At 46.7% G+C, this 12,962-nt stretch overlaps 1 protein-coding gene across 1 annotated transcript; it reads right to left on the bottom strand.

Annotated features, from left to right (window-relative positions):
* Positions 1–1,603: 1,603 nt before the first annotated feature.
* LOC103631613 (probable serine/threonine-protein kinase PBL21) lies at positions 1,604–5,828 on the bottom strand. The gene is made up of 5 exons (XM_008652483.2): positions 5,039–5,828; positions 4,799–4,959; positions 4,504–4,693; positions 2,490–2,881; positions 1,604–2,390 (listed from the first exon to the last, which is right to left on the bottom strand). The coding sequence occupies exons 1-5, from the start codon at positions 5,109–5,111 to the stop codon at positions 2,076–2,078; spliced, it is 1,131 nt and encodes a 376-aa protein (XP_008650705.1). The 5' UTR covers positions 5,112–5,828; the 3' UTR covers positions 1,604–2,075.
* Between the last annotated feature and the right edge of the window lie 7,134 nt (positions 5,829–12,962).

Genomic DNA, 12,962 nt, shown 5'->3' with positions numbered 1-12,962 from the left:
TAGTGACCTTATGGATCATTGTAGCCCGGCCTTGCTTTCTGAAAATGTTGATTCTTCAAATTGGTTGTTGGGTTGCAAAGGTTATTCGGTAAAATCCTTTTACAAAATGTTAAAAAATTCCATGATTGAGGTTCCCGTGAATTTTATGTGGAAAACCAGACTTCCACACAAGATTAAAGTGTTCTTATGGTTGGTCAGAAATAATAAGATTTTGACAAAAGACAATTTGGTTAAAAGACACTGGCATGGAAATATGGATTGTAACTTTTGTGGATTATTAGAATCCATAGATCACTTATTTTTTCATTGCCCCGTGGCCAGATTTATTTGGAGAATTATCCAAATTGCTTTCAAGCTGTCTTCTACCCCCAAAAACACAGCTGACCTCTTCGGTCCCTGGATCAATAGTTTCCATAAATCTGAAAAGAAACTGATCCTTTTTGGATGTGGTGCTGTTATTTGGGCTATATGGCGTACTCGTAATGATTGCTGCTTCAATGCTAGGCTGATTGATGATCCATCTAATGTGATTTTCTCCTGCTGTTATTGGATTGATGCTTGGTCTATTCGACAGACAAAGAAGGGAAAAAGACTGGTGGAACAAGGAAGCCGCAGAATTCGAAAGATAACAAGTGATATCTACAGAAAGACCCATGGTTGGAAGCCGGTTGACAGGCGTCTCCAGTGACATTTTGCTGCTGATTATACATCTTTTGTTTCTGGATGTATTCAGTTTGTCTGCTTTTGGTAGATAAAAACTAGCTTTTTAGTCATTTCTGGTGATGCGTGGTTCCTGGCTGCTTTTGGGATCTATCCTTTGTAGATATTCAGTGATGTCTGTTAGACTGTCGGACTTCTTCTGGTTTGCTGTGTTCCTTCAGTTGGGTTTCATATCTTTGTGTAGCTGATAATGTGGTAGGCTTATCGGCTTGTGGCTGTTGGATATGTCGGGATTTCTGTAAGAACTGTGTTTGGTTTCTATTTCTTAATGAAATAGGGGGTTTCCCATTGTTAAAAAAAAATCCATGCCAATGCGCGATTGGTTTACCCTCCTGATTGACCGTAGTATCGACCATCGTGAGTCAACACTCTAATGCACAATTTACATCTTTTTATTGTTAGCGTATATCCACAGTTTTTTTTTATAAACTTTTCGTTAAAATAAAACACATTGTTTTTATCAAAATTAAAATTCAGGTCAAAAAACTGACAGCCTTTTTTTAGCCCCAAGCGGCCAAGGCCACAACAGCCCGACGTCACTGCCCATCTCCTTTTGGCACCATGTTTATCCAACAATTCTGGTAACAAACAGGGGATGAGGGGACGCAAAGTATCGCCGTGGCGCCTCCCGACTCCCGTTGCGTGGCCGTTGGGTGGACCGAGTCGTTGTGTGGGCCCTTGTCCACAGTCCACACCAAGACCTTTGGACGACTCCATCCATCGCCATGACCATGACCATGAGTCCATGACCCATGGAAGGAGGTCACAGCCCACAGGGATCTGAACTTGTTCCAGGCCACGGGACAGCTTCTGGCATGAGGCTTTGGGTCTCAAGACGCAAACGCAACAGATTTCCAAGAGCTGAGCTCAGAAACACCACGGATGACCAACATGTGATATGCCTCTTAAGCTTAAACCCTGGTGAACTTCTTATTGCATCTACAGGCCAGCCATGGCAGCTCTGTACATGGCTGGTGAATTGATGATGAACATCCCACGACCCCCCTACAGAGGACACTGATCCTATGTACACTGCCTACAGAATTCAAAACTGACAACAACAACAACAATGAAGAAGCATATGAAAAGAGCATTAGTCATGCATAGTCAACCTGAACTCTCCTTCCTAACCATCAGCCTCGCTACATCTCCCTGTCAAGGCAGAGGTCACTCACTCGAGACCCCGCCGCTCCAATCAAAAAGGCTCCGGCCGGCTAAACGGAACTGAACTTGCCGGCTTCATCAATTTCAACATCCCTCCTCCTAGCCGGCCTCATCTGATCTGACTGAGCTGACGACGTATCTTGCTGCTCTTCGAGACATGCGTGCAACAATGCAGCCTGTGGGCCTAAGCCCTAAGCGCACTGCGCGCTCCTCCTACCAGTACCGCCTCTCCTTCTGGACGGCGTCCTGACGAGCTGCGGCGACCCGCTGCCCACCGGGGAGCTCACGGACGCGGGCGGCGGGCGCTCAGCGGTGTATGGCTGGCTCGCGACGTGGTTCAGGCCTATGACGACATCGGAGATGATCGGGCGGACGTGGGGCTGGTCTTGGAGGCACATGATGCTGATCACGACCAGCTGGTTCAGTGCCGAGGACGGGTAGCAGCCCAGCAGAGCCGGGTCAGCGAGCCTGTAGAACTTCCTCTTGTCATGCAGGAACGGCCTCGACTGCAAAAAAAATCCACAGAGAAAAACGATGAGGCGCTCCGTGCTGCTGCATGTACGAACAGGGAATGCTCTAGCTAACAACAAGGCAAAGCTGCTTACCCATGTCAACAGACTCTGCTCCGGTTTAGGCCTCGAGGCGTCGTAGATCCTCCTCCCCGTGATCAGTTCCAGCAGGAGCACGCCGAAACTGTATATGTCGGATTTCATGGTGAGCTTGCCGCTCACGACGTAGTCAGGAGCGCAGTAGCCATAGGTGCCCATGACTCTCGTGGACACGTGAGTCCTGTCTCCAACCGGCCCGACCTTCGCGAGCCCGAAGTCGGAGAGCCTCGGGCTGAAGTCCTCGCCCAGCAGAATGTTGGCGGCCTTCATGTCGCGGTAGATCACAGGCGGGTCGGCTACGTTGTGCAGGTAGGAAACCCCTTCCGCGACTCCCACGGCTATCCTCACGCGCGTGTTCCAGTCGAGTGGTTTCTTGCCGAGAGGCACGTCTGTTCATTCAAAGGTGAAAAGAGACCTCTGTCGATCACGAATGAGAAACAGAAGAAGAATGCAGATGTAAACTAATGGCCCCCAACGACGTTAGAATGATCCGAATGGGCTACGATTATCTGCAGCTTCAGATGCTTGTACCCAGGCTCCCAGAATCCATAAGCACAGCAACACATGCAGCCGCCATACAAAGCTCCAAAAAAATAAAAAAACTTGAGAGTCACATGATACCCATACCTAGCTATGCTACCGTCAGGAAGAACGTGTCATGTTCAGACATGAGACAAGCCATGAGAACCTCAGGACTTCAATAATTCTCTGTGGTATAGACTGTTCCAACAAGGTGTTTCCAAACAAAAGGAAGGTGAGGACGTACAGCAGTGCCTAACAGATTAAGGGCTAGTTTGGTGAGACGGGAATTCGAGGAGATCAATGAGGACGAAATCACTTGCTATTCAATATTAATAGCAAGAGATTTCCTCTCCCATGGATCCCCTCCAAGTCCGTTGTCACCAAACTAGCCCTAAGTGGCGTCTCAACCATGACTTTGGTACAAACGAAAATATTAGCTTTTAAATGACTCGAAAAAACACGTCCTGCATTTGAATAAACAAGCAAAGAGAAACTAAGCAGATGGTGGAGAAACTTCATTACTCTCAGTTTTTCGCTGGCAGGGCTAGAGCATTACTAGCTATAAACCGAAGGTGGTTGATTTTGTGCTTACTGGCACAATCTGTGCCTAGCTTAAATTAGCAGACAGTGGCTTAAAAGACTTTCATTGTCAGAAGATTCTTGCCAGTAAAAACAAAAAAAAGGCATTATTGGGCTTATCATATTCATGGTGATTTATTCATGTAATAACAGGATTAATTGGATTAGCGCAGTCTATCTCTAGCAGCCTTACTCATCTTCCATTTCAAGCTCCACTCTATGAACAGTGCATTGCAAAATAGGCCATATGCACGATCGAGCAGAGCCTTAGGGATAGTTCCACATAGAAACTGACATAGGCACTCATTGCCCATGGCGAGGGCAAAAGCCTTTGGTGGCTGCAATGCATGGTTTGACCTGTCGTGCATGTTGGGCAGGCTTGGGTGATTTAGGGAAAATTATGTCTCAATATTGCATCATGGAACGGTTTCGTTTTGAATTGAATTTCTGTCAAAATAAAAATATCCCTTGAGGCTTGAGAGTGAACCCAAACTGAATAATCAAAGCACATATACAGGCACAGACACACGGTACTGGTATTCATACCAGCGGAGAAGTTAGATCATCATCTGATAGGAAGTTTTTAACGAACAAAAAAAAAGGTCATCCATTTCTTGAACCACAAAACGAAAAAAACATATAATGGTACTGATTTCTATCTTTCATTTCATCCAATCGTACATTAAGTTATGCAATCTCCAAAAAGAGTTATGAAATGTCCAATTAGTTGCCCCCAAATCTTTTCCACCTTAAACACTTCAGCAACTTGCTATCACAAATCAAAAGGGGAAATGCAGAGAACTGTCATAAATCCAAGGCGAAAAAGGTGGGCGAGCATTTCAACTGACGTCTGCAATTAGCAGCTACACCCAACGAAGAGCCACAAAAGGCTAAAGAATGAAGAGCTTACCAAACAGATGGCTCTCCAGGCTTCCGAACGGCATGTACTCGTAGACCAGCAGCCTCTCGTCCCCCTGCGCGCAGAACCCGACCAAGCTGACAAGGTTGCGATGGTTGAGCACTGTAAGCATGAGCACCTCGACCAAGAACTCGTTCCTCCCCTGCACGCCGTCTCGAGCGAGCTGCTTCACTGCCACCATCTGCACACCAAAGAGAAGAACGCATAGGGCGGCGTCTGTCACGGTACTGTCAAATCTTCAGCCACGAAAACTGTCGAGGAAAAAAAAAGCAGAGGTCTTGCTCACCTGTCCGTTGATCTTGCCCTTGTACACCTTCCCGAATCCACCTTCTCCGATGAAATTGGCCTCGTTGAAGTAGCCAGTTGCCACAAGCAGATCCTTGAAGGTGAAGCTGTGCGCGTAGCCGCTGGCCACATCCGGCGCGACCTTCCTCCTCGCATCAGCCCCTGTTTCCTTTCCCAGCAAGAATCAAGCACAGCAACCCAAGCCACGAGACGCGCCGCGGACGGAAAACCGAGAACGAACCTGACGAATCGTCGTGCTTGGAGGGCCTGAGGTCCTCATCCACCTCCGGCGCAAAGCACCCGAAGCAACCCATCGGAACGGCGCAGACAGATGGTCTCCGAGAAGTGCTGCGTCTACGTGCCGGTGCCGGTCACCGCAACCGGCAGCAGACTGACACTCCCAAGAACCGAACCAGCCGAGGCGACGAGCGCGAGGTGAGTGGGAAGTGAGGGCGGAGGGAGGGAGGGAGGGAGAGGACTATCACAAGGAAGCGGGTATTAATGCACGGCCAAGGCGGGCAGGGAAACGAAGCACGGCGATGGGGCCCCCCAAAAGAACCCCGCAAAATGGCTCCGAATCAGGAGCTCGCCTGGTCAGCACCCGGCGACGGATTGCAGTGCAGGGTCAGGCAGGGCATCCTCTAGTGCGCCAACGGACGGGACGAAACTCATTGTGGCGTCTTCCGCGGCGCGCCTCCGGCGGCGAGGAGAGGGAAGCCGTGCGTGTGGACTGTGTGGAGACTGGAGAGAGGGGGCGACCCCGGCTTAAGAGGCAACGGCGCGAGTGGTTTGCCAAGAAATCATAGCGGGCGACGCCATGGCCCATGGGGACCGGACGGAAGGGAAGGGAAGGGAGGCCCCGCATCTGGCCCTGGCCCCTCACGCTGAATCGGGAGGAGGAAGAGGCAGCCAAGATAGACGCCGGAATTAACATCGCGTTCCACCGGATTATCTGTACGGCACCTTGTCCCGGCGGGTGGGCGGTCAATTTCTACAATGAACAGAAACCTCAACGCTCAACCGCATATGTGATGTGACGGTGGCGGCCATTCTCGTGCTCGGTTTTGTCCTTGCTCTCGTTTCGCGAAAAGGGTTCTTGGCTACCTCATACTACAAAACTAGGATATTTTCAATGTTTTTTAATCAATTTATTGACCGGATATGTTTGTTTAGATTAGAAGCACCACAATAAAAGCAGGTTCAAAATGTTCTAATCTTTCGGGAAACGAGGACTAGCGAGGGAGTGTAAATGTGGAGCACAGGGCATCTGTCGTCGCTCCTTGCATTGAGTGGATGCACGGCGACCGGCGAGGTACTGACGAAATTGGAGTCACCATTCAGTGCGGGCAGGGCAGCACGACTGCCATGGTATTTTATTTATACTTATCAAATGGAGAAGAAAACAAAGCTTCCATGTGAGAGGACAGAGGAGGGGAGACGACGAACGTACAGTCGTACACACACCATCATCACATTCCCATACTCCCAGTAAATTCGGACATTTTTTTATCTCTCTCCCTTGGGAGGATTCCACGGTGGAATGGAAGACGACTCTTTTTTATAGGAGTAGTAATTGTTATCACGTCATCGTCGTCGCAGGATCGCGAGAGGAGGACGGGACGGGAGGGGAATATATATATTGCCTGATTGCCACATCAATGCATGGCATGGCATTTGCACCAGGTCTGGTTTGTTTTCGGATCAACACACACCTGTCAGCTGTGGAGTGTAGACGACAGGGCGTCATGATGGATCGTTAATGCGTTGCGATACCGCGCATCCATCGGCCCAACGTACGTACCTACGCGCCTTGCCCCGCATTGTCAAGAGTGTTGGGTACTCGAAACCCGTATACACGGTAGATTTTACTTAATATAAGATAATAAGAACAAGTATAGAAAAAAATATTTACCCATATATATGTTAATAAGCATAATATTGTACTCGTCGGATAGACAGATACGAGTATTAATATGGACTAACCATAGCCATGTACTCATGGATAATTTATATCCATCTCAACCATATATCTACTCAATTAAATACACACAAATACATATTACTTAAAAATATGATCAACATGTATGTTTCTACATTATTAATTACTTTTTATTCTTTTACTTAGTCACATTTGACGATTTATAATTTTAAATACACCATATATTTATTAGATTTATGCTATTTAATATGTCTTTAGCGGGTATTGTATGTAACCTGATAGATTTTTTACCCACGGGGGTGCGGGTATGGGTGCAAATTTATTTCCGTGAGCGTGTACATGTTTTTTATGGGTATAATTTATCTTTTTCCACGATGTTGATTGACTCAAAACAGGGACGAATCTGGCGAGTGGAGCAAAAAACCCCTTTTTTCCATTGATGCTTGATGAAGAGGGGACAGATGAGTTGTGTGAAAGCATCTGAATCTCTAATTGGTTTTGGTGATAAATAATAACATAAAATTATTGTGGGTGACATATATTCTGTAGCTATACAGTATGGTAAATCATAATGATGCAAGAAATTTGGTCGAAAAGGTTTTCATGCCCTAGTTGATGAAGATCAACAAATAGTTTGAAAGAAATGTCTAAAAATTAAGGATAAACTAGTTGTAAATGTCAATGGAGATGTTGGACACTTAAGTTTGTGATAGGACCTTCATCTTTTTAGTCGTGCTATAAAGGGGCACGAGATGGTTAGCTTGACCTAGTCAAGTCTAGTTATTGTGGTGGACTGGTGGTGCACACTTGTGTAAATCTAGTGTTATGTAACTTAAGAGAGCCCATAAAAAGTTTGGAGGGAAACCCAAATAAAAAAGGGGAACCCAAATAAAAAAAGCACGAAAGACATGTTTTGCACAATCTATTCCATTGATCAAATTGCAATTACTTTGAGATTTGGAAAAATGTGGGAAATGGGACAATAGTTGTAGAGAACTACGTCTTTGATTAAGATGTAGCTAGGAAGGCATTGTATTATATGGTTGTTTTGCATGAATACCCATTGTCTATTATGGATCATCACGGCTTCCATAAGCTTGTTAGTGCATTATAACCTTTGTTCAAAATAAGAACAAGAAATACTATTAAGATTGACATAATGAGCTTCTATGCGATGGAGAAAAGGAAAGCTAAGATTTTCTTGGAAGGCTTATTTGTATTGTTACTATTACAACTGGTTTATGTACAAATAACCAAAATAGAGGATATATGGTGGTCAAGCTGCATATTAAGGTCATTGACCTATTTCTGCTTGCTACAATACATCGTTCTATGTCAATTAAAAATGTAGAATAATATTGAATTATTGTTACACTTTTTTGGAGGTTTGTGTATGTGTCCATGTCTCCATACTAGTGAGGCTATTTGTGATGCACTATACAAGTGTCTATATAATCAGGATACTAGTGAGGCTATTTGTGATGCACTATACTAGTGAGGCTACAATACATCGTTCTATGTCAATTAAAAAACAACGTGTTTATAGATATAGATATCTATTCCAGTCTACAATAAGAACAAGATACCTCAATCGGATCCCTGAAATCTGGCGCGAGGTAAGAACTTGCATTGAGACGACCCGCAGCTCCGTGAATCCGGAGCCGAAGTTGTCCCGTGTATGGCCGGAACCTGCATACGCATCCTTGGGAATTAAAAAGAGATCAGACTTTGAAACTAGATGCTTTGTTTGTTTTTCGTTAATTTTTATAGGAGAGAATATCATAGTGTGCTACTAGCTTTTATGTTTCTCGATCCGGTGAATTTGCTGACAGTCAGGAACAGATGGAAGCAGGGTCTGAAAACGGTGGAGTGAGTCTCGGGGAGTCGTGGTCCCATTTCAGTGGCCAAAATTGTTGGGGAATTCCTGCGTGCAGCTTTCTAGTCTGTTCGTTTCCTAAACGAACAAAAAAAATCTTTTTCTAAAAGAGGAAGAAGATTCTTGGAAACCTTGAGTCAGGGATGGAATATCCGAATATGTTCTTTTGTTTCCTCGTTTGGGTGGAATTTCCTGGTGGGGCCGGTGACTGTCAGTCTGATCACTTTCGTGTTTGGTTGCTTGATTAATTTTTACTGTTTCTACACAGTCGATGGTTTTAACGTGACACTACTACACTCTCTGTTCGCTTCCAAAACGAAGAAGGTTAAGTCCGAACATATGGTTTTAACGTGACACCACACTCTCTGTTCGCTTCCAAAACGAAGAGGGTTCTTGGAAATCGTGAGTCACGGAAACGCATCTTCTTCGTTCCTGGAGGTGGAAGTGGATGCTTCCCGCTGAAGCAAAACAGGAAACGGGCGTGCATGGTTAAACAATGACAGTGTGGAGTGGTGTAGGAGACAGAGAGAGAGTGTGTGTGTCGGTGGCATCCGATCCGATCGATGCCCACTCCATCCTCTTCCTGCGGTCCAGGGCAGGCAGCTTTTTGGCTACTGTGCTCAAGTAGCCGCAGCGGTGGGGACGTGGTGGGGGTAACTGTGGGGAGTGTGGTCTCCAGCTGCTGGCCTGGCCTGGCCCTCGTCAGGCCGAATGCTCCCTGGAACGCATGCATCGGCTGCTATTTCCCCTTGATGGACACGGAACAGAAACGATAATGATGATCACATAGTAGTCTCAACTATATTAAACCACCAGTTTTAACTGTACTACCACATCGTCTTTTTAAAAAATAAACCTTGTATTTTTTCAAAAATCAACATGTGATCTCAGTTCATATCTCATCATATCCTATTTGTTTGAACAACAACGTTCTCGCAGCTGACGCTGTAGCAACAAACCTCGTCCATTTCACAACAACCTCCGCCAGCTTCTTCCGCTGCTGCACCACTACCGGCGAGGAGGATTAGGGCGCTCGCCTCCTGATAAAGATGCTCACTAGGTGATAAAAGTTGCATCGACTCCAGCCAACTCTAAACCTCCTCGTCGCCTCGAGGGACCGCGAGACTGTCTCCTAGCTCACCCGTCTTCCGCTCCGGCGCGAGCTCCGCTACGATCCTTCAGCATAGGGTGTAGTTCGTGCATTCCACACATCACCAAATGTGGCGAGGTCTTATACAGATTTCTAGCCATTTAACTGTGGAACATTGTTAGAGCAAGCAGTACAGCCGGCGCCAAAGACGCCAAGAAGAGGCTGGCACAGCTGGCCAGGGCGCCAAGGGACAGGGAGTGACCGAAGGGCCAGAAGTTTGAAAGTCTAGATCATTATGTGGTGTGAACATGAGTCTAGCATGTAGTTTGAAAGTCTAGACCATTATGTGATCTGAACATGAGTCTTGGAGACTAACAGCCAGCATGCTATCTCCTATATATATGTAAGCAGTATGTAAGGAGAAGACAAGAAAGAAGTATTACCTAAACCTCTCGCATGTTCTAGCCTTCAATCTCATTCCCTTGCTTCGGTGTCCAGATAACAACCCTGGCACCATCTCTACCCAGCTACGAACTACTTAGTGTAGCCACGGACCTCCTAGCCTAGGGGTCGAGGCCCTTGACACTAGTAATAATAATGCATGTGTAGCTTGGGTCTACAAGATTGCTGACTACGACACGAGACATGCGTCATGGCCTCTTGGGGATATATCTATACTACACTACACCTGCTAGTAGTAGTAGATGCATGCATGCATATAGGTACAGAATTGAGTAAACTGACTAAGATAGTCTAATTAACCTCCGACATCACCACACCATCGATCCATGGTCCTTCAGGGTATGTATGGTGTACAGAAAAGAAAACCGTGCTGATCGGTCAGTTATGAACAGATCTGGTTTGCAGACATGATGAGCAGCTACCATCGCTCATCTTCTCTGAGAACACAGTTTAATTAGTTACTGGCTGCTAAAGCTAAAGGGAACACTTATTGTCAAGAGTGAACGTCGTCGTTTGCATTGGCTGCAACTGTAGTGAGGAGAAAGACACGGGCTGCTAGCTAAAGTGGCCCCCGCGGTTGCGGCGAGGCCTAGGTGGCTAGCTAGGCCCCGGTCCCTCTGGTAGTCTGGTGCGTGTGGGCAGGTCAAGAGTGACGCCCCTGTAGTGCACCGTGTCCGTATGTTTCACAGCGTGAAGAAGGTGAGAGACGATGATGAGTAGTATAGTACGTGTAGTGATGGCTGCAAACGTGGACGCATCACACTTGGCTGCAGTGAGATAAGCGAGGTCATCCGAATCCTCATCATCAACAAGTCCGATCCGAGTCGAGCAGCTGCAGCAGGACTGCAGGAGGCCAGGCAGCTGGTGGCACAGGCCTGCGGCCTGCCTGCTGCTCCAGGAAAAGTCGCTGTCCGTCGCAGTAGTCCTCCTCCTCGTCTCCCTCTACTCTCCTCTCCTCCCATAATAATTGCGTCGGAATTCGGGACCAGGCCACTCCCTAATTCGTGGCGTTAATAGGCCGCGGCCGGCCTAATGATTGGCGGTGGTCACGCAATGGCAGGCCGCCGGACACACACACATACACACACACTGGATGATGGAATCTGTTGCCCTTGCCGACGTGAGAAATCTAGTTGTGCAGGGCAGCGAATGAAGTTGAGCAGCATCGAAGGAGCCGGGAAAAGGAACAAAGGATGAGACACGGCGGTTAGTTATGCAGGGCAGCGAATGCATGCCTTGCCAGCATGTGTGTGTGTGTTTTCCCATCAGGCGCTGAAAGGCTATTCTAGCTAAGCTACCTCGGTGCCATCAACACAACATGCATGTCGTCAAGTATAAATAATACTCCTACGCTTATACACGTACGGTGCGCAACTAGTGGCAGATTATTTATCATGACGATCTAGCTAGGGGGGAGGGGGGCTGTTGCTTAGACGAACTCTAATAATTGTCATCACCGAGTACCATTTGTCGAGTGTAGCCATCGGTAAAGCCTTTGCTGTATGTGATTGGTCTTTTGCCGAGTGTCTTGCATACCGCTAAAAATTTGCATATTGCACTATAGAAAAAATAGAATAAACCATAACATAATGGTTAGCAAACTATATCTTTGAGATCTTATTCGTTGTATCTGGTTTGGAGGAGAATGGACATGCTCTTTCTATTCAATTTAAACTAGAAAATGATTTAATCCATCTATAACCGAATAAGTCCTCGGTGAGTGGGATGAGGACGGAGGGCATTAGCGACGCTGTTTCTGTTACTCGGGGTCTGGCCGAGCCTTATTGAGATCTAGTCGAACTCAGACGATGCAGTGTAGTGACTTCACGAAGTGAAGCGACGCTCACGATGGCCACCGAGTGTTTTGAATGCCACTCGCGTAGTGGCGTGGCGTGGCGAAGGATGCTGGAGTGTGCTGTGCCGCCCGCCTATCAGCTGGATCATGTCTACCGTTTCATTAAGGGCCTGTTCGTTTTTCACGGATTGAAGGTCTGGAACGGCTCCTGGTCGGATTGTTTCTCTAATTTATATAGGTTTTGATAAGTTGGAATGAATCCGGGTCTAATCCTGGACAAACGAACGGGCCCTAAGTCACTCTACGTCATGGCGAGAGCATTTCCAGTGTTACCAGGGAAAGATGGAAACACGTTAAAAAAAACCGTCCAAACATACATGCGTTTATTAAGAACACCCCCACAAGTATGTACATTTTATTAGAAATAGTATACAATTTCTTAAACTTAAGACATCCTTTGGTGATTAGTTCTTAGAGCAACTTCAAGGGACTAGATATATAGTTTTGTGAAGGTAATTTTAGCTAGTATTAGAAGAAGAAAAAATGTCTCTAATAGATCATGGAAACAACTCTTTAAATTTAGTGGCTCTTTATCCATCTATCTTCACTCTTTATTTATTTTTTGATAGTTTGCATTACTCTCCATTTAGCTCGCTGTGCCATGCCCGTGCCCGTGCGTGTCGAAGAATCCTTCCTAGTACTAGTAGTTAATACTCCTCCTTCCTAGGGGAGAGGTTAGTTAGCCAATGAGCAGCGAGAGCGAGGCGGGCGGCGGGACAGTTGGGCATGCAGTTTGCTGGGTGCCACTGCCATGACGCAAGGCAGCAATTTATCCTGTGCAGTGCGAACCACTCCACTGCTCACTCAACTCATCTCTACTACTAATTAAGTAAATAGTGTAGGCGTCCACATTTTGTTGGTGCACGTTCTGCCTCGCTCCCCAGTCGCGTCCCGCTCCCCCCCTCCGCAGCGCCGGCTCTCATCCATGGCTGCGCGACGCGAG

The sequence above is a fragment of the Zea mays genome, chromosome 1 (assembly GCF_902167145.1).
Source record: "Zea mays cultivar B73 chromosome 1, Zm-B73-REFERENCE-NAM-5.0, whole genome shotgun sequence".
Classification (NCBI taxonomy): Eukaryota; Viridiplantae; Streptophyta; class Magnoliopsida; order Poales; family Poaceae; genus Zea; species Zea mays.
This window is presented reverse-complemented; position numbering and strand designations above follow the sequence as displayed.

What these genes read in the sequence shown, in the direction of transcription:
- LOC103631613 (XM_008652483.2), bottom strand. Translation starts at nt 5,111, where the DNA reads ATGGGTTGCTTCGGGTGCTTTGCGCCGGAGGTGGATGAGGACCTCAGG. An exon ending in AGGGCAAGATCAACGGACAG is followed by an intron (nt 4,694 to 4,798) that starts GTGAGCAAGACC and finishes TTTGGTGTGCAG; the next exon opens with ATGGTGGCAGTGAAGCAGCT. An exon ending in CCTGGAGAGCCATCTGTTTG is followed by an intron (nt 2,882 to 4,503) that starts GTAAGCTCTTCA and finishes TTGAATGAACAG; the next exon opens with ACGTGCCTCTCGGCAAGAAA.